This window comes from Synchiropus splendidus, chromosome 11 (genome assembly GCF_027744825.2).
Source record: "Synchiropus splendidus isolate RoL2022-P1 chromosome 11, RoL_Sspl_1.0, whole genome shotgun sequence".
NCBI classification, from domain to species: domain Eukaryota; kingdom Metazoa; phylum Chordata; class Actinopteri; order Syngnathiformes; family Callionymidae; genus Synchiropus; species Synchiropus splendidus.
In genome coordinates, this window is record NC_071344.1 from 201,129 (window position 1) to 228,668 (window position 27,540).

The 27,540-nt window shown below is 47.6% G+C and overlaps 1 protein-coding gene across 1 annotated transcript; it reads right to left on the reverse strand.

The window, feature by feature from the left end:
* Positions 1–330: 330 nt before the first annotated feature.
* Positions 331–27,150, reverse strand: gpc4 (glypican 4). The gene is made up of 9 exons (XM_053878548.1): positions 25,577–27,150; positions 9,388–9,546; positions 4,664–5,061; positions 4,223–4,388; positions 3,417–3,547; positions 3,193–3,339; positions 2,997–3,121; positions 2,747–2,919; positions 331–2,434 (listed from the first exon to the last, which is right to left on the reverse strand). Exons 1-9 carry the CDS (start codon positions 25,731–25,733, stop codon positions 2,208–2,210), a joined length of 1,683 nt encoding a protein of 560 aa, XP_053734523.1. The 5' UTR covers positions 25,734–27,150; the 3' UTR covers positions 331–2,207.
* Between the last annotated feature and the right edge of the window lie 390 nt (positions 27,151–27,540).

Below are 27,540 nucleotides of genomic sequence, written 5' to 3' on the forward strand. Positions count from 1 at the left end.
ACCGTTGGAATTCTTTCGTTGGTAACATATATATATATGTGCCACATAAAAGAATGTCAAATATCTTTTTCTTTACTCGTCAATCAATCCTGTTCCACGGTAACATTCCATCCTCTTTGTTTTTGACACATTATCAGCTAGATAATCGGTCATTATGTGACTCTTGATTAACAAGAATGACTTTCTAAATAATGCAAGTATGCTCATAAACGTGAAGACCGTTAGATACTCCAAATAATATCTACGCCATGACGTTGCCAAAATTGGATCATTTGGATATTCACTTGTGTCTGGTTTCATTGTTCTTTTCAGTCACAAAACAACCACCCAGAGTTTAAATATTGGCAGTCTTTATTTCAACAAGACTAAAATGTCGTTTCATATACACTTTTCTCATACAATTTAACATCTACCTCATCTCGTTCTCTTCATAACATTTATCCGATACTCTCAAAGTAAAAATCCGGTGTACAGTTACGGCCTCTTTTAGAGACATCTAAACGGCTGCGCTTTATTTACACATTTGTTCATCTTTTCAGTCGCTCCTCTCGTGAGTCCTTTCTGTTTTCCGCGCAGGCCGAAGGCAGATGCGTGACCCTCCACACCTGTGCAACTAAAGGTCGACGCCACAAGACGGCCGTCCGTCCGTCCGTCCGTGGCTCACACGAACACCACCGCTCTGCTGGAAGCCCTCCAGCCAGCCGGAACACGGTTCTGCCCGGGCCTGCAAGCAGACATCCATCATCGCCGCCCACTTTCCTCCGCAGGCCGGGTCTCCTCGTGCTCCACATGACTCTCCCGTCGGTGGAACGGTACAAAGAACGCAGAATTTCAAACCACCCGCGCTCTTCCTTAACTAGGTAAGGCTATGTTCATTTCTGTGGGTTGCATAGATGTTCTTCCAAGATCTGATTTCCAGACCGATTGACTCTGCAGAGAGGAGGATTTTAACTTACAATCAACCTGTCAATTTCAAAAAGTCAAACATGAGGCCAAAAGGTTGTGTGCAGCCCTCAACCGTGAGCAGAAGGCTGGTTTCAAATTTTCCAAAAACCCTCGCTCCAGTTTGCAACCACTACAAGACAAACACTTAAATTTGTACAAAAGGCCACGCGAGGCAGCTGAAATGAAAGCATTTCAGGGACTTTCAAGACACTTCTCACGCTCGGACGGCAGGATGACGACTGATCCGACACGCCATCCATCTTTGCAGCATCCTTTGAGTTGAAATGATGAGGATGGGGAGATCCCGACTTCCAAAAGCACCTTTCTCGCCCTGCACCTAAAACTAGCAGTAAAAGCCGCTGTAGTACCTAATATATATAGATATATATATATATATATCTTCATATCAAAATGATCTCAAAAGTACGACACATCTTAAAACCCTGTATAAATGTGATTTCACTCCGAGGCCACGCCGCCGACGGTTCCTGCTCTCCGCTCTGACGTGACACGCGTTCCTATGACCGTCCCCGTCAGATCTCTTGTGCTGAACTGAACTGACGGAGCGCCAGCTCCGCCTCCTCTGTCACCAGAAAAATCACATCACTATCACACACTTTCACATCAACAGATTGCATTGACAATGAGCGCATGCACTGAGGTATGAGCGCACCGGGGAGGAGTTCAATGAAAGATGACGGAGAAGGACAAGAGTTAGCGAGTTGTAGCAGACATGACGCTCCTGCAGGCGCGAGTGACGGCTGATTCGGAAAGGGCTTCTCTCGCTGTTCCTTCATGGAGGTAAGCGGGAAACGTCCAGGTGTGCAAAGGGATTGTTGACAAGCAACGAAGCAACCACGACTACTGACTAAAGATTCCTTGATGGCACACAGACAGAAGGGCGCGGGGTCTTCAGAAGGTCACCACTCTGGACCGGATGGATGAGGAAACAAACTGCAGCCAGGATGCTGTGGAGCTCTAATAGAGCCATAAGTTTGGCCTCAGGAGAACAGAGGAGGGGAGTGGGGGGGGGGGGGGTGGGGGTGACTTGTTTTCGGGAAGCATGTCTGTACACGGCTGTCTTAAAAACACAAAAATCATTAAAAGTGAAGTTACTGTAATATTTAAGAAGCTTCTCCTGGCCCCCCTCCCCCCTCCTCCCGCCTGGCAGACAGTCCAAGGTCCTGGAGGCTGAAGTCTTTGAAGTCTTTCCCACAGTTCGTTCAGTCATTCGTTCTCTTCCCATCCCTGATCAGCCAGTTTTATCTCAGGTGAGGAGCGAGCAGGAGCAGGGCCAGGGCCAGGCTGCAGAGCGCCAGCGCCATGCTGCCCTGGAGGGCCGTCCCGCCCGAGGAGGAGCCGCCTTGCACCAGGTTGACCCGTGGTTTGACGGGGTTGGGGGGCGTGGAGAAGTAGATGTCCCGGTCTGTGTCGCAGGACGGGGAGTCGCAGCCGCTGCCGCTCTCTTCTCCTCCGCTGCTCTCGTCATCTGGCGACACACACACACACGGCGGTCACAACAGAACACCAGGACACAAGATGAGAACAGATGAGAGGCTTCAAGTGTGAAGGGTCAACACTCATCAGTCACAAAAACCCGAAAGACGAGTATCAGCCAACCGGGCTCTGGACTTGAGTCTTGGCTCAAGACGCAGGAAACAACATGAGGAAAGCGGAAGCCGTGTTTTCAACAACTCCACCAGAGTTTTCAGCTGAAGGGAAGTTGAATGTGAGAAAGACCACCACGCAGAAGGTTGATCCAGACTTTTTTCCCTGATGTAGCATGAACAACGCTCCTCACCGTTCTCAACCGTGATGTCGTTGCCGCTGTGAGCAGCTTTCAGCCAACTCGTCATTTCCTTCAAAACCGCGATCTGGCTGCGGATGACGACGTCCGGCTTGGTGATGTCCACGTCCACGTCAGGGTTGGACACCTGATTAGCCAGTCCGTTTCCAATGACCACCGATTCGTACCTGCGAGGAGACAAAGTTTTACTTTCTGCACCATGGACACATCATCCACTCCATCTTCAAATCATCTCGACCTTCACCTGCTTTTGGCTGTTCCATTCCAGCACTCGTCCCCGGGAGCAATCCTCTCTCCGGCGCACACGGTCTCGGGTAACGTGGACCAGAACTTCTTTGCGTGCTTCAGCTTCTTCTTCACGTCACTGGTCTGTTCAGGACACACCCGGGTTCAAACGTGCAACAGTAATAACTTTTCAAGCAGCATATTTCGGCCTTTACCAGGCGGTCCAGGCTGGTGCCAGCAGCTGTGGTGGGTCTTGCATCAGGGCTGTACGGGCGGAAGCGGCCGGTGAAGCCAGTTTCTTTGAGCGACCGTTTGGAGCGGAAGGCCATGCTTGGTTTGGGTTGACCACATCCCTGGAACACCTGTCAGGAAGAGTGGAAATAGAATGAGTGGACGGCGGCGGCTGCAGCAGAGCCAGGAAGCCTGAAGAGACACCGACCTTCTGAGAAACCTGCATGCTGTTCTCCTGCATGTTCATGATGGCCTCAGACAGCTTCACGTCGATCGGATCCATGACAGACTCGAAGTTGAAGGGGCCCTCCAGCCGCTCGGCCAGACTCAGCATGGCGTCTGAAAAGAAATCAAGCACTTCAATATCTGGAGAACAGCAAAGCAGAGGAACAAACCGGCCAAGCAGGTGTACGAAGTTGACTTCAACCTGTGGCTCTTGGTCCGATTGAGGAATTTTTGACTCTCCGATTGTCATAGAGTAGCTTGGCATCCAAATAAAAATGTAGAAGACTAGTTGAACTTCACAAAAACGGCTGCCTCACATGAAACAAAAACTAACAAAGAAAAGTAGGACTACAAAAATGGCCAATGGTCAGTACTATTCAGTTTCATCATTCTTTTAATTGACAGAATATACATGTTATTTTGCCGCAATTGAATATCAGTGATTTGATTAATGAAGAACACAAATGGGGCCCTTTTGATCAAGTGAAGTTGCTATTTGTAAAACTGCCACAAGGGGGAAGCACACATCCTGTGATGCAGCAGCAAAGGAAACATGACACACAAGTGCAAGAGAACAGATGTCACAGTCTGTTGTCCAACAAAATGCAGTGTGTGTGTGTGTGTGTGTGTGTGTGTGTGTGTGTGTGTGTGTGTGTGTGTGTGTGTTTGATGCAGGCGACGACATGTGCGACCTGCTCCTACAATAGCTACTCTGTCTCGACCTGCTGAGTCAAGCTCATGTAGAACTGTCAGCGGGACGCTGCTCCTGTTCACAGGAGCCTCACTCACCGAGGAGGTTGTTCCACTCTGTGTCCAAGTCCGCCTGGTTGGCCAAACATCCCCTCATCACGTTCAGACAGTAATTCTGGCAGGGCTTCAGCGCCACCTGGCCCGAGCAGTACGGACAGTACAACATCTTCATGGCTGCGCGCACACAGCTGGGAGACGCGCTGACCTGCAGGAGACACGGGCCGGTCAGCTCACCACACTAACACGCACACATGAGATGAAGCGGCTCGACTATACAGCCCATAATCCGACACTAGAAAACAGCAAGATCTGATCATCGAGTCATCAGTCAGCTCCGAGGGAAAACATGTCACAGCAGAGACGGTGGTTTATGTTATCGGATCATAACGGAACCGCAGCAGGTTTATCTGACGTGAGGTCATAAACAGAGAGTTTCTGTTGTACTGGTTTGTTCAAACAAATGAGTGTGACGTAACTGACCGTTGAAACTTTGTTGACCACCTCCGGCATGAGGGCGAGCCCCCGTGTGAAGGTGCGCGCCGCCACAAACGCCCGGGTCAGCTGGATGCGCAGCTTGCGAGGGACGTCCCCGAAAGGCTGCAGCTGCTCCGTGTGGCGGCTGACGCACTCCATGTAGGAGTCGCTGAACTCATACTGCACGTTGACCAGCCGGAACATCCTCTCCAGAAGGTCCGCCCAAAACTCAGACAGCATGGAGTCCAGGTTGATGGCGGCGCTGCCGGAGACGTAGTACTTGGTGAGGTCCTCGAAGAAGTTCTTGAACAGCTCGGCGTTCTGCACGTACATGATGCCGTACGTGCGCACGAACATGTTGTGCAGCGACGCTTCGGCTTTTTTCAGCAGCTCACGGAAAAACTCTGTGGAGAGAAGAAAGGGCCGGGTGATGAGCGACGCTGCCAGTGGATCAGACCAAACAACCCGGAGATGTTAACATTTCACTGTCCAGCAAACATCTGAAGTTGTTATGAGGTAAACTAAGTCGACTTGACGGGAACATTTGGCTTGACCGCGTCCCTCTCTCTATATACAAAAACGTTTAGGAACTGTTTGGATGACGCAGACGGGTTATTCAAACTTCTAATCTTAAGTGATGCAGCTGTTGCAATGGACGTCGCAGCGTCCCCACCCATCAGCTGCTGCTACCACTTACCGATGTTCTCCGTGCTTCATTCTCCAGTTGTGACATTAAAACCTTGGCTGATTGGAAGCAAGGCAGAGGAATGTGCTTTGGAAAGAAGATCGGTTGGAAATTGGGAGCCAAGCAGGAGGAGTGACGGGTGGAGCTGAAGCATCAGCGCCAAGTATGGGAGCGGCGCTGCTCCTCGTCTCCGTGGACCATTGAGAGGAGACGTCTCTCCACATCAAGCTGCTTCAAACTGACCACCATCAATGGCATTTTTCTGTTGTCACATTCCATTCACTCTCTTCTGCTGGCTTCTCTTGGACTGTCCTTCAGAAGCATTTTCAATAGGATTACTGAATAATGTGACCCCCCCAGCCTCCCGTATATGGACCTGTATCCCCCTCCAGCCCTGCATCTCTCTCCCTCCCTCTGCTGCTTTCACTTCATCAGTTCCTTCAGAGAGCTCTCTTCAGTGCAGACAGGGAACAATGACCTACTTCATCCTGAGGAATGTCCATCACCCCCCTCACTGCTCGCCCCCCACCTCCAATAATCCATGCCTCCTCTCCCATGAACAACGCTCCTCACCTCCCAACTTTCTTAAGCTGGACGAAATGAGAATACCACAGAGTCACTGAAAAATGTTTCAACCTTCACTCACGCTCGCATCCACCCTGAGTCCCCCAAAACTTCTGCCCTGCTGCATTTTCTCGGGGTGCCCGCTGCTGGCCTTTGAAATGTAAAGTTCCCATGCTTTCACAGGGGGAGTCACTTCATGTTCCCTGCCACCAGCGTGCACGGACACACACACCAACTAGCGCTGTCACTTCCACTCCAAACCGACATACCAAAAGAAAAAAATGAGGAGTTGGGGGGGAGGTGGCTAAGGGCAGTTTGGGGTGGGTTAAGTTGAGAGCTTTTTTAACTTGAAATCCCCACTGTGTCGCCAAGGATACCGGAAACATTGCAGCCCCTCCATTTACCTCCCCGCCGTTGCGTCCGCCCCCACCTCACCCGTAGCACCACAAAGCCATATGAGAAGGCACCGAGTTCCACACTCCATTGACAGAGATTAAAACAAAAGGCGCACCCCCACCCCCGGAATGTTGTAGCCACAAGTTTAAAGTCACTGAAAAAAGACGAAACTTCTCCATTTTCCCCCTAAAGCCTCACAGAGCGGTGGAACGTACACCCCGAACACTTGCAATGGACTAAAAGGGCGATATGGAAGGGGGAGTGAGCAGTGGAGGCTGCAGTAGGCGCAGGCATCTTGCATTGTCATTAAAAACAGTTTATGACACATAGCTGTCTGCCAACAGGCCGAAGAGCCGAGCGCTCCCTCCGGATTTTTCCATTAAAAAATGTGTCTCCAAGCCAATGGTGTGAGGGAATGTAGGTGAAAGGTTAGGAGCGAGGATCCTGACCGATGTGAGGAGCCTTCTTCCTCCTCCCCTCCTGTCATCATTCCCACATGGAGCAGAGAAGCCCTAACTTGTGAGCAATGATCTTGGGCCCAATCCCTGGACACCTTTTTCCTCCTACTGGGAACTTCCTGGCCCCCCGCCGTCACCACCCTTCATCCTTGTAAACTCTGCTCCTCCCAGTCCCAGCTCAGGCTGTAATTGCCCCCCTATTTGTGCCAATTAGCCATTGCACTTCACTCTCTTCTCAGGGGATAGGATTGTGTCCCTCCTGCTGCTGGACTCTGATGCCTCTGGTTGGGGGCCTTAATCTGAGCGCTCAGACGTGGGTTTGCTCCACTGGACGGGGTCAGCACTACAGGACAGACAGGCAGAGGCCAGGACAAACACACAGAGCGGGGAGAACTATTTCTGGCTCTGCTCTTAATTGGCCATGACTCCTAGCTCCAGGCGCATGAAGACAGCCAGCCTCTCTCTCTCTCTCTCTCACACACACACACACACACACACACACACACACACACACACACACACACACACACACACACACACACACACACACACACACACACACACACACACACACACACACACACACACACACACACACACACACACACACACACACACACACACACACACACACACACACACACACACACACACACACACACACACACACACACACACGTTGTGCTGCTCCGTAATGTGAAATTACATTCATGCCCTCTGATGTGTTGGTCCACGTAGCAGAGGAACTTCCTGTTTAGGCAATGTGTGAGTTTCTGGGCGTCTCTGTGCTACGAGGGTAAATAATATGACGGCAACCTGAGCCTGAGCTGGCGTTACGCAGTAAGAGAGCGGCGTAATGGTGCAGGTGAAAGAGAGCGCAGATCCTCTTTGTAAGCAGATCCCACATCTAACAGTTTGATGGCAAGGAGGCCCGGAGAGGGAGGAAGGTTACAATTTCAGCGTCCCTTCAGACTGACCCTTTAAGGTGACAAGGGCCTGAGAACCCTGCCATAGATGAGAGGCTGCCTGTATTTCATCACTGCTTCGCATCATGAACGTCACACTGTCACTTGGTCATCAGACATCATCTCAAGCAGTTTGTGGACTTTTATCAAAGCAAACACTCCAGAGGCAGAAGAGCTTTACTTGTCATTGCCTAATACGGAAGAAATGAGGATGCCAGACCTCTATCCCAATGTGGAGTCTGCACAAAACACCTTTGCTAAAACAGGCCAACTTCATGGATGGAGTTGTGAAAAAAGTTTGAAACAGCAACTTCAACTTTCACCTCCAATATGACATTGATATTTCATCAATAAATAACTTTTTTTTCCACATTCCAGCACAGCTGGAGGTAAAATAAGACTGGCCTTCATGTTCAGAGTAGTAGTTTCTTTGCAACTTGATGCACTTCATGTTTCCAGGGTTAGGGTAAGTGACGTAATTTCATAAAAGGAAACTCAATAGTCTTCATTCTTATTCGCTCTCAAAGACTGATAACATCTTTTCTATTCGTCATTATTCTTCCATAGATTTTCGTTTTTTATTCAAATAACGTTAAAGTTGATGGACAGCTAAAGAACTGCAGCCAGATTAACAAATGCTGTCTGATAATACTATGTGGGGGGAAAGAAACACACATTAAAATTGTCATTCACTGAGAATCACAAATGGCCAACAGATGGAGCTCAGCACCGGCACAACTGATGAACATGGTTAATGTTTAGAATCCTGTTCCACTTGAAACCAAGTGTGTAGATAAAGATGGTTTCAAACCAGTGACTTTCGCACCTAATCAGGAATGCGATAAGTCAAGCTGAGCCCAGTTCCTGTCGTAAACTGACCAACAACAGAATTCCCTGCAAGGAAATGCAATTTAAGTGTATTCAAGTGCCATTTTCGCTCACAAAAGTGACGGGGGATTCGGAGCAGTTAGATCAGACCTATCTTCCCTCGCAGAAGAAATGAATGGTTTTTGGGGTGAGGGTAGCCTTAGATTGGGGACAAAGGGCAGTGGGAGAGGGTGAGAGAGGGGTGGGACGGCTCAAGCTGCCACTGCATTCCGACACGTCACATTCCTGTTCACATCTGGCTGCAATACACATGCTCGCCCGCCTGCCTCTTTTCACAGATACATAGGATCTCAGGGTCCCAACACGAACACACATGTACAACTGCTGACACCAGGTCTCAACTGTACGTCGCACCATCTCATTGTTCTCACGAGAAAATCCTCCATCCCTGACACACAACTTCCGTGGTGACTCAGCATTGCTGCGTGCTCCGCCGCATCTCAGAGTGAAATCTAACCCCAATATTTACAGGCATACCCACATGTACACGCGGTGCAACAGGAAGTGTTGCGAAGGCTCGCTTGGAAAGCGTGTGTGGTCTTTTGGATAAGCATGCACGTCTCTCCAGAGAGAAGGAGAGAAGCAGTGGGGGACGACGAGGCCAGGAGGCTGAGATGTTGAAAGACAGGTGGACAGGCCAGTGGACACAGACTGACTGTCTCTGCACTGGCCAGCACGGTGGCAGATGGAAGCGTCCGTCAAAACCCAGAGGCAGACGGCGTTTCTTCTCGGGCTAATGAGGAGCAGCGCTGTGGGTTTGTTTGTTCTACTTACTGTCAAAGTGTTCGTGTCTTAGTCTGAAGGTGGACTGCAGGTTGGTGCTGAGCCTCAGGACGGGAGCTTTGATTTCTGAGTGGCTCTGCTGACTCAGCTTCTCCTCCATCTCCACAGTGCAGCAGGAGAAACCCTGTGGACACACTTTCAGAGGAGCGCCTGCAAGAGATGGAGAGAAGGTGACGGTGAAAACAAAGCCAATCACACACAAGATGACGGCAAAACTGTGATGTCACACACAAATATCCCTACACTTTCGTTAGATATAGCAGCCATTCAATGATGCACTGCGTGAAGAGTATTCTCACTGAGCCTGTGGTGACCTACAATCAAAGCTCAGCTCGGTCTTTCACCCCCCCACGGCCTCCGCCAAAGTCTGACTAGCGTAAACCCACAAAGAGCAATCATTCACCTTCTAGTGTTTTCTTTAGGATTAAATGCGTAACAGAGTTTGTTGAGCAACAATTTCAGTGCCATCAGACCAAAAGCACCTTGAGAGGAGCCACCCCCCACCAATTGCACTTAAGTGAATTAATTGCCACACTCGGCTCACAGCGCTCTTTATCCCAACACTTTATGGAGCCCTGTTCTTATCCCAGGAATCCCCTGCTCTGATTGATGGTTCATTGCAGCTTTCGCAGCCTCCTAAACACACTTTGAAGAGGAGATTAGCTCCACGGTCCTCACACACGCCTCAGGTAGGACAGCCCTTACCTTACCATATAGCATTATAGCCCCGGCAGTGGGGGCAGTTATAATGGCGTGCGACAAGGGAGTAACCACCCAACATGCCAAAAATGTTCACGTTCAATTAAAGAGGGTGAGGTGGGGGAGTGTTGAGGTGGGCCAAATGCAAAGTTGCAGCTGCAATAATGTTTTGTTTTAAATGTGGCTGCTGGAATTTGGAGAAACACTGGGGTCCTTTCACTTCACGCAGGCACCAACAGCCTGTTTGGTTTTCCCCACCGACTCCGGGACACAGTGCCCACACAGGTTCTTGCTTCTGGCTTGAGTGTCATGAGTGGGCCGGAGTTTCAACGAGCAGAGCTGCTGACTGGAACCGAAATACTTTACATTAAATCAAGATGGCAAGTGGGTGAGAAGAGACTCGGCCGCTCGGACGCTAGGTCTCTGTCATTGATACAGCAAACCGATTTCTCTCAGGAGTCTCTTAAACACACCACACCATCAGCGTTAGTGATGCTAAACATCAAGAATCTCTCAACAATAGGCCCCGTCAAGTTATTGAGTTATTATGTTACTGGAGCTAACAAGCAGCTTCTGGGGTCAGCTCCTCGTGCCAGGCCATTGAGTAGAAGAACGTCCCCCCAACAACTAGTAAATCACTGCGAACACACGAGGCACGAGAATTGATTTTCGTGACGCCAGGTTAACCAAGATGCCATTGTAGCCCATAATTCTTAGCATGAAGCGAAACGCAACCACATGGAAGAGGAAAACACATTTGTGCGTTGAGTTTCAGAGACAGGGAAAGTTGTATTACGCCTCATCAAATTACTGAATGGTGAGCAAATATTATTCAAAATGATGCGACAGGTCTTTCACAAATTGGTGAAAGCGTACACGTGTAGATCAACATGTGACGGTCTTATACAACCATCCTAACAGGGCACCAGAGGGAGGGATGCTCCCTGGCGCCATTAACTGGACCCCTCGGTCTGGGAAGAAGTCCAAATAAGCCTCAAGTCATTCCTTCTCTGGGTTCTCTTCCCAAACTCATCCCTCTCTCTCCCTCTCTCTCACTGACCCGTCCAACGGACCCCCATACACAGGCGCACACATTCAAATACCGAGGCACAGTTGGCAGCCCCAACCTAAACATATTCACACATCACATCAGGGCTCAACACATGACTCTTTGTACCAGCGCGATTCGAGGTGCGGCAAACGCACACACGGCTACAGAACTTGTAAGTGAAGCAGCCATGCTGGGCCGGGCTGCAGCAGTACAATCGGGCCTGTATCCGCACAGAAAAGTCGCTGTAGTTACCAAGACAAATAAAAGTCCATGATTTTGCAGGAATTTCTGGACAAGTGTGACATTGTTTGCACAGATGCCGAAGCATGAAATCAAGATTATGGCCCTTTTTTCCCCACCAACTAATGTCTCACTTGAGCGAGAAATGCCGGGCACTGTAGCTTCACCACAAGCTGGAATCTTGTGAGACATGTTTCTCTTGTTTCACAGTAAGCTGTGTCCATCGTCGCTCTTCAGTGGCTGGCATGAATGGTCTTTGTGAGGAGGTGAACTGGCCCTGATGAAGTTCCTTTTCTGGGCCTCTCCAGCAAACAGTGCTTAAAGAAGTTACAAGACACGGAGAAGGAACGCCGTTCAAGCGTCACCCGGGAAAGCAAAACTGCCACTTACGGTGCTCGAAACAAGAGAGCGGCATCTTGTAAACAAACACGTGACTGTGTGTCATGGCATTCATCAACACTCCACGGCTCCCCTGCCTTTCCTTTGTGGGGAGACCACCATCCTCTTTAAATGGCTCATAAAATAAGTCACTTCCCTTTGACATTGTCCTGCCTCTCTAACTCTGTTCTCAGAGGAAGGATGGTGGGGGAGGTGAAAACGCCTCGCAGACAAAAACCAGATTAGACACCTCGCCACCCCCTCTGCCTGCCATCGTGCCCCTGAACCAGACGGACATGAGGGTACACCCCCTTGTCGCCCTCCCACATGCCCTCAGCCTGGACCGCCACCACCCTGCAGGCTTAACCAGTGAGGTCAGGGGTTAACAGCCACTCCTCTGAGAGAGGTCCTGTCCTCTGACCTTCCTTGTGCGCCAGCCAGCACGTCCACCACACACACGGACTCGCCCTCCAGCCCCAATTACTCCAATAATACCACCACCTACACACATTCCCCCGCACACACGGGCAATTAGGAGCCATAAAAGACGCAAACACTTGCAAATATATAAATAGAAATGTCTAACAGTCAATGCAGAGTCATAAAGGATTATTTCTGTACTCGCTGGAACCTTCACCGAAAGAGAACCGCGAAGGCTGCGGGGCAACTATTGGGTGAGTCCTGTCGCTAATTGGAGCGCGGTGGTCTGCGACTAGAGCTCCTTGGCGGCCAACATTTGTGAATAATTAAATGATAGACTGTAGTCTGCTCATAGCATATGTCCATACTAATCAACCCCAGTGGGGGACACGGGTTACATGAAACTGCCGGTGTGACAGACATACAATACTGGGTCGGTTGGACTTGTGAAACTTTAAAAACGTGCGAACACCACGGTGAGTCAGACTGCAAGACGAGGGAGGTGAACGCGCACGCCACCATTGTTGGCAATGATTCCGGGCAATTTGAGCCAAATTGTATCCGAACTAAAACAACATAAGAAGGTGAAGGTATTTTCACATGACGAAGAAGCCCCTCCCGACCACGAGCAGCAGCACGTAGGACACTGCAGCCGTCCGCTGAGCATTACTCACAGTGACTGCTGTAAATGTACTCCCCTGCAGTCATAACATTCTCCTCTTTCTCATCACCCTCAACGCTGTAATGATCCTGCCGGGGGAGTCGGGAGTGGGGGCCATTTGTTGCGCCACTTTCTGTTCCTGGTTACATCCTGTCACGGACAATCACATGACCTCAACCTGAGCACTTTCAAGTTGTTTTTAAGGGGATGCTGCGAGTGGGTTGCACTTTTAATAATAAAAGCCCAAACAGAAAGTCCGCTTCATAGCCAGAGAAAAGAATACAAATGCATCTGTTCTCGTACAATTAAAACGCTTGGCTGATCACTTCATTACTTAAGTGACAACTTTAGAAGTGCCATTAAAAGTGGAGAGGCACTGCCTTCAAGTTTCACGCTTAACTCATAAAACCTAACTTATATTCACTTAATAAAAGAACAGACCTTAACTACTTTAAATTCCAGAGGTGTGATGCAATATTTCCCAGAAAATAGCAATAACCTCCGTCTCTTCTACGATGCAGAGGTGCAGGGGGAGGAAAGGCTACAAACATCCTCGCATTCACATCATGCTGCTTAGTGAAACCGCAGACTTGCTCAAGGGCTTTGTGCCAGCTGAAGTTAGACAGGAAAGTGTGTCTCGTTCGCTTACCTCGTCCAGGTTTTCCTGCTCATAGTGGCAAAACCATGAAGCCTTTAAAACAGATTAGCCATACGCCTGTAGCGCTCGCAAATCTTCATGAACTGAGATGAATTCTGTGTTGCAGGACAGAAAAACTTTGACAGTTCTGCTTTAAATTTTTGGGAGTCAAGCAACCAAATGGCAAAAGATGAGCAGAAACACCTCCCCATTATTTTCAGTTCACATTTTCCCACAGCTTCCCATGTTCTCATGGCACCTTACAACACTTCACACCGGCATCCCACTTCTAACCCCAACACCCCCGCCTTGTTCCTCTCCTACTGACCTGATGCAGAGTTTCAGTTCAACTCAAAGGTTGTTTTTAACTAGTTTGCCCAGTTACGGAGATGACAGCAGTATTGTTTGTTTATTACCGTTTAATAGGCACAATGATACGGTCAATATACCTTAAAACAGTCCCAGTCATCTTCCGGAAATCTAGGGTGTGATTTTCCTTCCTTGAGAGGTTCTGTGGAATCTTGCCTTTCTTCAGTCACCTGACAGAGACTCTGACGAGATCTAACCAGGTCACCACTGCTACAGAACACACTGCTGGCATATTCTATTCTGAGCCACATTCTCTCTCAACTGCAAGACACAATGAGGTTCAACAGCTCTTCAGCTGTCAGAAGTATCTTTAATTAATCAGTACCTTTGTTTAATCGGATCTCTCTCCAGCACCACTGTAGAGATGTGTTGGATGCATGACGAATGACTGCAAAGGGAGAAAACTTTTCACCACCCGGCTGTAAAAGGAAACCCTTATTAGAGTCTCAGCTGTTCATATGGAGGCAATCAGGGCAGGGCCACACTTCCACCAGCCCTGCTTCTGCACACCACAGTCCGACACAAATAGTGTAACGACAACTTTATAGCAATTTGGCGAAACCATGGTCAATGTCCCGCTCTCGCTTCACCAAAAAGCAGAATGAAAACGTGGCTATACGTTTTTTTCCAAATGCTTGGTCGGGTTAAGCCAACTTTGGCTTTTCGGGTTGAAGAAATACCAGAGGGGGTGCCACACCTGCGATGAGGTCCCACAAAGAGGCAGGCTGCAAATCTCCTACCACCACAGTGACCACACCACCTCCAAGATCTGTGCAGAGAAGAGAACCTTTGATGGGCATCAGAGAGCTGATCAGCTGTTCAGAGACATCTCCAACACCTCCCTGGGAGACTTGACATGAGCCAGCATGACACGAGTCTTCAACCATTATGCATGTAGCATAACTGTACAGGACTTGAAGATATTGACCTCAGTCATCGAGACCCCCAAACCATTACGGGCGCCTCGCGATGCCCCACCTGAGTGGCACATCCTTCAACAGGACTCATGTCTTCATTTCTGTTTTCACCACCAACTTTCAAAAGTTTTCAGAGCTCAACATGAGTGACTTCCTGTCAAGCAGGATGCAGCACGTCAAGTTGAGGAAACCCCCAAGGCTGTGTGCTCTCCCTTTTGCTCTTCTCCCTGCACACCAACAGCTGGTCCTCTGCTCATCACTCAGTCATGCAACTCAAGTCCAACAACACTTTGCCAGAATAACACCAAGCCTTATATCCACAAGTGAAATGTGACATGAGGAGCCCACAGCACATGACAAGAGAGCCACCAATGAAGTCATTATTATAGGAATTCTTCTCAAACATCTTGCATGATATTGCAGGGTCAGTAGAGTGACAGTCAAAACAGAGAGCAGATTGTGCCGCGGGTCCGGTGTCACCCTCACATCAGATGACCTAAAAGCATCTGCTCCTCACGTGACGTGTCACCAACTTGCGTGGAACACATTTATGATTTAGCAGCAAGTGTTGAAGCGCTGGGAGTTTAATGAAAACAGCAATCACACGGACCACCCGTCACCTCCATTGACAAAAACAACAAATCCACTCCAGGGAGGAAGTCTCTCAGGAAGCACCAGTGCTGGTTGCCACAAGACAGATTTACGGCAGTCAGAACAATGCCCAGCGTCCAATTGTGAGGCAGGAAATTTGTTTCAGCAGCATGCTTTCTGGAGCAGATATGACCCAGTAGTAGCACGCCACTGGGAACAGCATAATTTGAGAGGATAATAATGTTTCCGTAAATAAATCAGAGGTCATGGATCTTCCCAAAATAAATTGCTAAATAAAAAAAACAAAACAAACGGCTAACTACCAAAAACCCCATGACTGCACACAAGAGTAAGAGGCACACAGTATCTGCTGGCTGTACCACAAAGCAGCTTCACTTTTTCAGAAGTAAGCACTCAGCACCCAGTCCATCTCTGATTACTAAACCAGTCAGGGGCTCTGGCCAATTAAAACTCTCCATTTGCAAACATTCCAAAACGCCGTCAACCATGAACATTTACCCAGAAGCCCCTGGGGAGATTCCACAACATTGCAGAGGCCTCTCACTCGGACCGTTTCCTTCTCTGGTCCCAGCTCGGCATCTCTCGCTTTGTCCTCCAACACAAAAGCTCCCTGCCTACACCACTTCCCAGGTCACTGCTTTGTCAGGGTTTCAACTTGCTTGAAAAGTTCCCCAAACACACGGGAAAAGTCAGAAAGCATAGAGCGAGCACAGTTTAAAGACACCCTCTGATAGGTACACACAAGCCGGCCATTTGGTAAAGACCCTTTCATGAAGGGTTTAATTGGAATTGCTGGGAAGACAAAACATATCTGAAATTAAGAAAGACAATTTCTCTGATGACAGCTGCAGTAAAAACTTTCACAGCTGCGACAGATGGCAACAACTTCGGCAACTTAATAGGCGTCTCTGGTGTTAGAATCCAGGCGACGAAAGTCATCAAGCTTTTTACATTTTTACCAAAATAGAAGAAAAGCGAAAAAGCTAACAGTCAGAAGAGGTTTCTCTATAATCATCCCATTCAACACTTGGCTTGCTGCTGCCAAGTTTTGTAGTCAGGATGTTAGAGAATGGAATGAGAAAAATGTTCCTGTAGTAAGTAATGTCAAGGTCTGGGATGCAACAACCAGCTTCATAATCACCGAGGCAAAACTTGTCCTTGCTTTAATTGTAAATAGCTAATGTGGAAAGGAATCCAGAGACTAAAGCATCTCGTATTTCTGCTACTCAGCGCAACATAAAGGATTATTTCTTGCAAAGGTATAAAATAGTGCTGTGTTTAAAAAAAAAGATTTTCTGATTCTGAATCGATTCGTACATTAATTCCATAAAATCGATTCGTAGGTCCAAAGATCGGATTAATTAATTAATTGACGTTTTAACACATATTCTCTGGGTGAAGTCCAAGCCCTTTGACGCAGGCGCGGTGGGCATTACAAGTGATACGTGGACATCTTCGCAATCTTACACAAATCTGACAACTCACTATATTGATGAGGAGTGGGACCTCTTCTCGTACGTACTACAGACCACAGAGAACTGTGGTCTGTTTGCTGGTTGCTGTGAAGTCAGTAACCAGTACTCTGTTGACATTTTCAGTGGCTGAGAATCTTTTTTTCATGTTGATAATACCATAAAAATGCACGAGTATTAAACAGCAGCATCTTTTGGGTGAATTGTTCATGTCCCATTTCTAATAATGCAGCAGTCCCATCTGGTGCTCTGTGTCTGGCTCTTTATTATCATTGACTATCAATCCTTCATTCATTTCCTGCTGAATGTCAATATGATACTAGTATTAATACGTTGCCTAACTTGTCATGTGATTATGGCAACAGCTAAGAAAATGGTTTAAATACTAACCTGACTCGAGATTGGATCGGATCGAATCGAGATAATCAATTCTAAGTCATGAGAATCGGAATCGAATCGATTCTTGAAATTAGAATCGATACCCAGCCCTAGTATAAAACTTGAACAGCTGAATTGTTTAAAATCCTTGCTCCGATACTATAACAAATTGAAATAAAGTGAGTTGAATTGATCGGCGAAGTTGCACCATCATATGTTTATGGTAATTAATGAGTGGTCATTTCTTTAAAAAAAAATAATCGTTGAACATGTAATGGGATTTTTTTTTCTATAACAAGTGACAAACTCAAGGCCAGGGGGACAGATTTGGCCCACCACGTCATTTTATGAGGCCCATTAAGAGATTTGTGAATACAAAACTAACAAAAATAAAACAAAATAAAACAGCATGTCCAGCCAGAGTGCCTCTTGTGTACCACATTTTCTTTAATTATGGCCTTTTCCCTACATTAATGCAGAGATAAGAAACATTGTATACGTTATGTGATTAAAAACTTGTAATCACTGAGTGAATAAGAACACCAGAGATCATTTTGTTAGCAAGGAAGAACAAAATTTAGGGTCACCTGCACAATTTTTGCGGCGCTCAAGTTTGGGGCTAACATCTTGTCTACTTGAATGACTTTCATAGATGTTCATTTTGACAGGATTTCCGCTAGAAACTAGTGTGGCGCATCGCTATAAACATCGAAACAAACAGATAAGGCATCATGCAGGTGGACATGAACAGGACGGTTTTGCCGTGTTTATCGTGAAAAATCCCGTCTGTTGCTCGCAGAACTCAAGTCGTGCATTCTAGATATGAAGGGACGGTCATTGGAGGGAGATATACTTCACGTGATGAAAAGCTAGCCTTTTTAGTGTCACCAATACAGTAAATGACAAAACGTTCCACTATCACTTTCTGATTGGCTGCGTTCTTTTGAGCACAATATTCAAAGTCGTCACCAGACTTCGTCAGAGCAGGACCAGCTCTTCACTCCAGACACATTGTATTAGACATTGGGTTTAAACAATGGTTCATTTTCTTGTTGTCAAGTCTTGATTGGAAACAGATATCCACCTGTTTTGAAAGAGGAATGTTGGCGGAAACCAAGCGGCAACAACACACCTGCTTAACATTTATCAGGCTGTGTGTAAACAGGTGGGGCGGTATAATAGTGGGATCTTTTTCTATGACTTTCAGTGAAGGAGCTTTTGCTAACACATGGACGCAACTTCCTAATGCAGCCAGATGGTTTTGGGATCAGAGCCTGTGTTAAGTGCAGAGTGGTCAACATGTCATACACATGAAAGCAAAAACGACATGAAACACGGGCCCAAGTAAATCAAGGAAATTTCCATTTAAAAATTGCTCTACTGGGACCCTAGGACGAATGGCACCATGCATCAACAGAGACAATGATTCATGTAAATGGCTCGCCTCCTCTTTCACCTTTTCCACATATTTCTTTTGCTTTATGTGCCTTTTGATGAGCCGCCAGATCAATCACCTCCTCTCTGCTCAGCTATGCTGTATGTGTGAGAGATGTCGAAGCTGTTATGCTAAAGATTTGCTGGGACAGGTTGGGGGTTTTACAGACAAATGGAAGGGACGGGTTGCAACAGCACGATTACAAGGGAAAATAGTTGTATGTAAAAAAGCCTGTCTATGTGGCACACGGATGAAAACACACTTTGAAGGCAGACTGCTTTACCAAGGCAACAAATGCTAGCACATTTTCGTTGTACAAGAACTGGACTAATACAACTACCGGACTGAGGAGCTATGGAACCACTATTTCACAGGGTCAGGTGACTCTTCATGGTGCTTTCTGACAGAACCTCTCCAAGACTAAACAAATGTCAGTGTTCTCAGTAAAAGCCAATGAACCTCACCTAAACACACACACTTCTATGACAACGCTTATGACATCCTCAAGCAGATGAAGTCCACCAGATGTTGCACCAGGACAGGGCCCGCGTGGCCCCTCCGGGCAGAATGAGGTCAGGTACAAGATCAGGTTTCTGGAGGCTCAAAGCTACAAAAGGGCAACAATGATTCTGATATACCTGTTGCGCCTAACGAAACGAGACACCAGAAACGGTGGTGGGAAGAGAGCCGCTCATCTCTGAGTGTCAAAGGGACACTAAAGTCGAAACTCATACTCCAGCACTTGATGGAGCTCAGTCGGGAGCGTCTGATATACTCGGAGCGGCTATGAATCACACAGACTCTCCATTCCGATCATGGACAATATTTCAACCTCTGGCAGGTTGACTAACATTCCAGCAGCAGTTTTACCTGCCAACAGAAACCACCCTAAATTTATGTCAACCAAATGATTTGCTGCTTTGGGGCTATCAAGTGAGAAAGAATTTCATCCTGCAGGACATCTGCCATTGTGTGGAAAGTGAAACACCTCTCACTAATTTAAACTCGGGGATCTAAAGAAAACCCTATTGTGTGACAAAAGCATTTTTACACAAAAGAAAGAAATAGCTGTTGCCAAGTTCAATCCATTAGCAAGCAGCACACCGTGGGGTTGGATAAATATTAAGAAACCCATGAACCAAACCGCCATTTGGAAAAGTGAGCTGAGTGTGAGTGACGGTTTCGTCAGCGGGAATCTTAATGTCGGACTTGGGATTAATTAGCAAGGATTACAGATAGGCTGGCACGCACCCAGCACTGAGGTTTCAACCCAAACACCCAGCCAAGTCCCTGGCTCTGCTCCCACCGACTCCGTTACAGAACCACACTCAGCACTCAAAGACAATCATGACCATCAACGAGGATAACCTCACTTGATATCAGTCGACCTTGGGCCAGCTCAACCTCCGTCATTACAGCGCAGCTCTCTCAAGTTCAGGCGCTGCGTGAATCCTCCTTACCCATAAATCTTCCAGAAAGTTGTCGTTCTTCAAGGCTAAAAGCTTTGGCAAAACGCTACACGACTCAGTCACACCCTATACCGCTGCAACCCCCACACATTTGCAATTTCATATCTAACAACACGCACATTGTTGCTGGATGTGAGTTCCAATGACCAGGCGTGAAGAAGGCACCGTTTCCCTTTAAACATGAACACCCTTGCCTGTCAGGCACCACTCCGGAACCACACATGGTGGGCTGATGAGATCTCACAATGGTCTCCTGTGTTTTCTTTAGTCATGGCATGTTTGTTGTCTGGTTCCCCTACATTCAGGCCTTTACCATTGAATCTTGTTGATTTGTTCAAGATTTTCACATTTAATTCTTAACACTCACGACTGGCACAGTTTAGGTGCCAATGACCCGCCTGGAGGGCACGAGCTCCTCACTGCTACCCTTGTGACCACCAAACTGTCAGTGGGGTGGTGACTACTCCAAACTTTTCATCTAAATCTCGGCTAAAGTTCTTCGTTTTCACGAGACAGAATGTGCTGCCTCTTGCGTCTGCGTTCACCTGCATTGGTCCACAGTCGGAATTTTTGCACCATGATAATCACAAGTTCACAGCAGTTTCTGCTCCTGCTCAATAATGGTTTGTTGGGAAAACCAAAGATGTAAGTGTGACTGTGAACTGTGCACAAGAACAAACGTGGTGGATACAATCCAGGGTCCTCTCCCAGGATTCTGTCTCAGAATAGGGGTTGAGTTCCACATGTTGCACAACTTTACACTCACAGCCATTTGCAAGTCACATCTCACTACAAATCAACAAAAACACCCCAGTGAAGGGGATCAAAATCTCCTCAGTGCTGCTTTAACATTCAGCATTGTATGATGGAGTGTGAAGGCCTTGCAGTACATAAAAACAAGACTGAAAAGAATGAGCTAATTATGCAGGAGACCTAGACTCAGGATTGGGCCCGTGCGATGTCACTTTGTGGAGATAATGCAGAAGAATAAAACTAAAAAAAAAATGTTAATGTGGGCCAAAACGAGGCAGGAAGGAAAACACTCCTGACTGTGCAAACAGGACAGGATTAAGCGTTATAAAGGAAAACACTCTGGTACATCAGTCGGAGCAGGGGGAAATGAGGGAAGGGAAAACAGGATGTGTCAACAAGTGATTTAGGGAATTCTTTCCTTCAATCATAAGACCACCACCTCAGCATTTCTCACGGATAACGTGGCACAGAGAGTGGCTTGAATTGAAAATGAAGATGTTTTGACCAACGTGTGTTGTTTTCAGAGACATGTTTGGTGTGGTTTCCTGGGGCACCAAGTTGTAGGCGCTCGCCAGAATGACTAAGCCTCGATGAGTCACTGTGCCTTGCTGACACGCAGATACCTCCCCAGATCCGTGTCACAAGCGCACGCTCCCACCGGGCATTCTGTTAGACTTGGTTCAGAACTCTTGTCTGTCAGTCAAATCTCTGTCCCTGCATGCCTCATTCAGAGAGTTTTCTTTGTTGCAGTGTGTTCCCAGCTTCTGGGAGCTCTGCATGCAGGTCTTGGTGGTCCAGTGTGGAATGCAGTGAAGAAGGGGGAGGCAGGCCGGTCTAAAAGGGGGAGCACAATTGTTTCCTCACACTGCATGCACCCCCCACTGATCTGTCGCTCACTTGGCCATTTGGAGGCATCGGGGAAAGATGGAAGTTCAGACACTCACTCGACACACTGCCAGCGAATTGATGTTCGACACAAAGCAGACTGAGAGGAATTCCTCTGTCCTCCAGCCCAGAAAATGGCTACCAAGAAAACGGATCAGGTATGTGTTGACAGTGTGTCACGCACTACCATCAGCGCGTGCACAAACAAACTCAAGTGTCTGTCTACTGGCATCATTCAGGACATTCACACCGACAACGTATTCATGTCAGCGCACTGCCACGCCCTCCCATGGACCCGGACATCTCCTGATTCACGAGACCTCCACCAAACAATGCAGGACGGGCAGGACCATCAACGGTTCCTAATGAATAACCACACCCGCCTCCTAAACATTATCTATTGGCAGATAAGCTCATCAACAGTAACCCGCTAAACCAGAAAGTCTTGAACATCAAGAGTAAAACCCATCAGACACCAGGTCCAGATTAGATTATCAATTGCCCTTTTCAAGATGAGATTGTCTCACGTGTGAGAATTTTCAGAGTGTGATTCCAACATGAGGCATTTAAACCTAACCAAGACACAGTACTGCTGAATGAGTTAGGGGGCTAGATAAAGAATCAACCTGTTGCTTCACAAAAAACCATGAGTGACAAACAGAAAACACAGCAGCTTGGTTCACGCAGGCTGAATGCAAACAACGTGGGCTGACTGAGCCATCACAGTACGCATTAATGAAGCCTTTAAATACCTTTAGAGCCTGAAATCAACTTCAACTCAATCCATCTCAGCATGCTGCAGTTAGTCATTTTACACAGGGATCAAGCCCTCACTTCATAGCTAGTTTGCCAAAATCCTGAAAACCTTGGATTGGATTAAACTGTCCGCCAGAGCGGTGAATCACACAGAAAACAAACAAATGCTTGATTAATGCTGTTATTCCCGGAACATTTAAAAGGTAACATTTAAAAAAAAACAAAGCCGATTAATATTAAGCTGGTTCGGCCCACAATTTGCGTTTGTCACCCCTGCTCCAAAAGAAATGTTGATAGACAACATTCCAAATTATAGAAAAAGAAAAAAAAGGCTTTAAAAATAATGGCAACGACTTTTGGTCAAAGCTATGAAAAACTTTATTAAAGATCCTAATGGGTTCAAGACCTTGAGAGTATGAAGGGAGAGTTTATTAGTTAATTATTACAGGTGTTAAAATACCAGGCCAAAGGTCACTGGAACAGATACTGTCCTTTGAGCTATAAAAGCCATGAAGTCTGCGTGCCACAGTTCCCTCGCTTATCTTATCAGCTAAATGTCAGTGCAATAACAGAACCCGTTATTTTCCCAAACGGTAACAATGTCGGGCACGCAGCCTCGGAGGAGGTTGTTGAATCTATTCAGCTCACTGGGAGGTTGACGTGCGCCGCTTATATACACTTCACGTTTGGGTCGTAATGTAGAAAAGGGATTCTGAGGGGGAGCCGCTGCTCCTGCTGAAGGCTGGAAAGCGAGTCTTTGATCTCCATGTTTGTCTCATACCTGAAGCATGACACAAGCCGAAGTAAACCAAAGCAGATTTAGCTCGAGCAGAGAGCTGCACTGTCGAAAGCAGCGTGGAGAAAACAGTTGATACCAGCGCTAAAGATGGTGGAAAACCTGACAGCGAGTGCCACACTCGTAATTTAATGACGAAAAGTTAACACCAACTACTCGGAGTGGACCGTAAAAGCAGTATTTACAACGTGATATGATGAGTGATGATATGAGTCTGTCATAAATAGCACCTTCGGAGTCATTTCCTTCCACTAAGCGAGGTATTAGACCACAGACGAGAAATAAATCATCATCCGAGCAGACACAAATTTGAGGAGTAAAACCCGGGTCTTCAACCGCTTCCTCTGAGCACTAAAAGATTAATACCATGGGATCAACATGGAATTTGCCGTCCGAGACTGCCGTTTCTCCCTCACTTAATTTGCTGGATGCTGGAGCAATCAGAGTTTCCAGTTCGCTTTCTAACAGCTTTATTACATTTCAATTCTGGCCTGGTTTCAGCGCGACTGCTATGCAAAGGGTAACAAACAACCTTATCACAAAAGTTCCAACACTAACACAAGATGTTTGTAGACAGAAAGAGAGTGCCCTCACTAAGACTCCAGTTCCAGAAAACTCATTAAAAAGCCATTCTTTGGGAGGGGGACAAGAGCAATCGTCTTTGAGCTTAGTCTTGTCAGAATAATATTTTAACTTGTTTTTAATCATTAGTCCAACAAAAACAAGGCTGAGAGTGAGCAGGCGTTAGACTTAATGATGCAGGAGAACAAAAGAATATTGTGAAACAAAAAGGAATAAAAAATACTGTTCCACTTTCTAAGTGCTGTTTAACTTTGCATTCCCCGTCAAGTGATGAGAAAAGTAGAAAGCCAGAAGAGTCAGAGTCTTTATTGCAGCTCTCCACTATCCAACCCACCACTTGAACCCAAGAACACGGCACATGACGCAGGACCGAGAGGTAGCCAGGTTTCCTTGGGTTCGTCTCGCGATCTCAGCCACTGCTCATTGGTGAGGCCAATGGCGTCTCATGTAGACGTCATGACTGGGTTCACCTGAACGCCAGTGGTTCCCTTAAGATTATGAAATCCACGTTTCACGCTATTTAAAGAGCTGCAGATAATGAACCGTGCTTAAGAGGCCCATTCGTCATATGCACTCCAGCACTGTATGGGTGATTCACTCCCTCCCCCTCCCTTCAATGACAGTAGACCTTTCTGTGGATCAATTATCTCAGTCTCTATCAATGACAAAGAGGCGTTCATTGAGGGCATCGACCCAGGCATACAGCACTAACCTTTTGTGAAGAAGGAGGCACGTGTATGCGAGTGTGTGTGTCACACAAACCTGCACAATAAAACTGGCCTTATTCACATTCTTCTTTCAAAACCCAGAAATTCAAGGCAATTATATGCCACCAAAGCAGACATGTTGGCCTACTCTCAATGACATTTAGCATCACAAAGACACAACACAAAGACGCAATACTTGGTTGAGATGCAGGAGGCGAAGGTTCATGCACTCAGAGACAGTTACGCCCAACTTAAATTCTCATGAGCACTGATGGCTTTCACCAAGTGGGACTTCGACATGCAAAATGGATCAGCTTATTAACATGCTGGATTTGGACGGCTGCTGCGTGGCAAGGAAACGACTTTAACATGGCTCAGCGTGGTCAAGTCAAGCACGCCAAGGACGGCCTAAAGTGGAAACCAAGGGGGCTTGGGTAAAAGCGCACATTCATAGGAACCACAAAAATGAAGACGGGCTTTGAGGAATGCAGGGCACACTGGAATTTCAGGAAAAGAAAAAGGGATTCCTTGATTCTGATGATTGAAAAAGTTCTATCAGGGTCAGTACACTCTCACAGCAGACATGTGTGGAGACATCATGTGCCTGGAACAGCAAAACCACCAACTGGAGCCAGCAAGAAAAGCAACTATCCATCGTCCTTGTTCACAAAGCACAGGAATGTTTCCTGAATGACCGGCGGCCGCCTCCACTTCAGAGGAAGCCAGGGCATAAACACGGGCCTGCCTTCCTTCGGTGGGGAGCCGACCTGAGGTGTTGTGAATTACCTTCAACTATTTCCTCAAGGAACACCGTGTTTACTAAGCGCCAGCGCCAGCTGGACGGTCCCGAACACGCTCCGTGGAGACGGGTACAGCGAGCACAGCTAACGTGGCTAGCTTTAAAGCTGGGGCGCCCCGCGGGGCCAACACTTGGTGGCTCAGGACACGACATCAGGCACTCACCGTTCACTCCTTTGTTGGGAACATCGTTGACGTTGAAGCCCTTGGAGCTGTACGCTGCTCTCACTTCGTTGCAGTTTTTCGACTTTTGCTCCGCAGCTGCCGACCTCCACGACACGGCCAGCGTGCTCGCTACACACGCCACCAGTAGCCACTTCATGTCGACGAAACTCGGAGGAGAGTGTTGAGGCTTGAAACAGAAGGTGAAGCAGGGGGGCTCAGGTGAGGCTCGGCTAGCTGAGCTCCCGCATGGAGCCGCTCGCTTCCACTCGCGGTCACTTCGGCGCCCAAACCCAAAAGTACAAATCACAGTAAAAAAAAAAAAAAAAAAAAAAAAGTGGTCCTGGACGAACACAATATGTGGGACCGGAAGACACTCGAGTTCGGTCACAAAAAAGGACCAAAACTCGCGCAAGGAAAAGTTGGAAAGTGCTCAGCAACTTCGGACCGCAGGCGAGAATCTCTGCTGCGGCTTCGACCAGCGGTTCCAACGGCACTCGCTGCTTCCCCTGCCGTGGGCCAGGACACCGGACTGTGAGCTGTGAGCTGCTGCTGCTGCTGCTGCTCCTGGGGTCCAGATGCGGGCAGACTGGAGGTCTGGGGAGCCAGGAGAGAGGGCGAGTTCCGGGGACAAAGACGCGGGGAGGGAGAATCACGGGGCGGAGCGCGGAGTAGGAGCGACCCACCTCGGGACACAAGCTGTGGAAGCGGTCTGGACTGGAGGAGAAAAATCAGGACTGGAGTGGAACTGGAGCCTCTCTGCTCCACCAACACCGTGAAACATTCACCAGTAACATCTAATACCTGTTCATGACCAACCCCCAATTATGATTCCATTAGCAACACATTTTAATGCATGCTGTCGAGTACAAATGCAACATAAGCTCAGATTTACACACACGACTCATGATTTTCTCCTCCAAACGCTAAGGTTCATTACTCTGGTCACTCTGAAAGATGACCGTAAGCTAGCTCACGCTAACGGCGCCTCAAAGGCCTTAAATGGACAGCAAGCTGCCAACAGAGAAAACAAGAGCGATGTCAACAGACCTTGATGAAGTATGGTCACGATTCATAATAGTCTTCTCTGGTCTCATTCTCTCCGGCCGCGTGAGACGGGCAGAACTGCAGCGACGGACCGTCTTCTGTCCGTTTTAGCCGCTTCCCCAGAGACTACGGCCGAGATGAAAAACCACAACACTTTCAAGTGACCCGACTTCCTTGGTGTCACAACTGTGGAGTCAAATCACTGACAAGATCAATCATTCTCTTCGTCTTTCGGATACATGCAGCTCCACGCCTCAGTGTTTCCTGTGCATGTTGTTTGACCTCCATAAGTTTGCTCTCTGCTTGTGTGATGCGGCTGTTTTGCTTCGACACTAAAATGAGTTTTTCTTGAGTCACAAGATGTCAGACAGACACGTCCTTTACTCTTGGAATTGTTGTCATTTCCTGATTCACATCTTAAAAGCGTTTTAAGACGGCGGCGCTGCTGAAGTAGGCCAAACGTTTCGTCTCAGCTCTGAGTCCCGGAGACCCTCAACTGTGATGTTTTAACGTCTCTTGTTCTTCTCATCATTCATCTGACAAATGGTTTGGAACAAGCCTCTCTGAGGGCCTGCATCCACACGTGTTGCTCCCCTCCTCATCCTGCTGTGTTTCTACGGCTCAGATTAAGACTTGGCTTGTGTTACAGTAACACACACACACACACACACCAAGGGTCAGCGAGCTTCCTGCTAGCAATGTGCTTTAAATACGCAGCTGCCTGTCAACGCAAGAACAACACATGGGTGCAATGTTCTGGGCCAAAGAAGTCCAAATGCTAAATAAGCTAGTATTGCTGCTCTGCACTCTCCATCTATCATCCATGGCGTTTCTATCGACCACAGTGTTTCCAAATGTTTCCAACGCTCGGACCTTGGACCGGATTGGAGCACAAACCTGCCCTTTGTCACTGCTGACAA

Excerpts from the sequence above, each read along its gene's own strand:
- gpc4 (XM_053878548.1), bottom strand. The coding sequence starts at position 25,733 with ATGAAGTGGCTACTGGTGGCGTGTGTAGCGAGCACGCTGGCCGTGTCG. Across the intron at positions 3,122-3,192 it reads GCACCAGCCTGGACCGCCTG|ACCAGTGACGTGAAGAAGAA; the intron begins GTAAAGGCCGAA and ends TGTCCTGAACAG. Across the intron at positions 2,435-2,746 it reads CGACATCACGGTTGAGAACG|ATGACGAGAGCAGCGGAGGA; the intron begins GTGAGGAGCGTT and ends GTGTGTCGCCAG.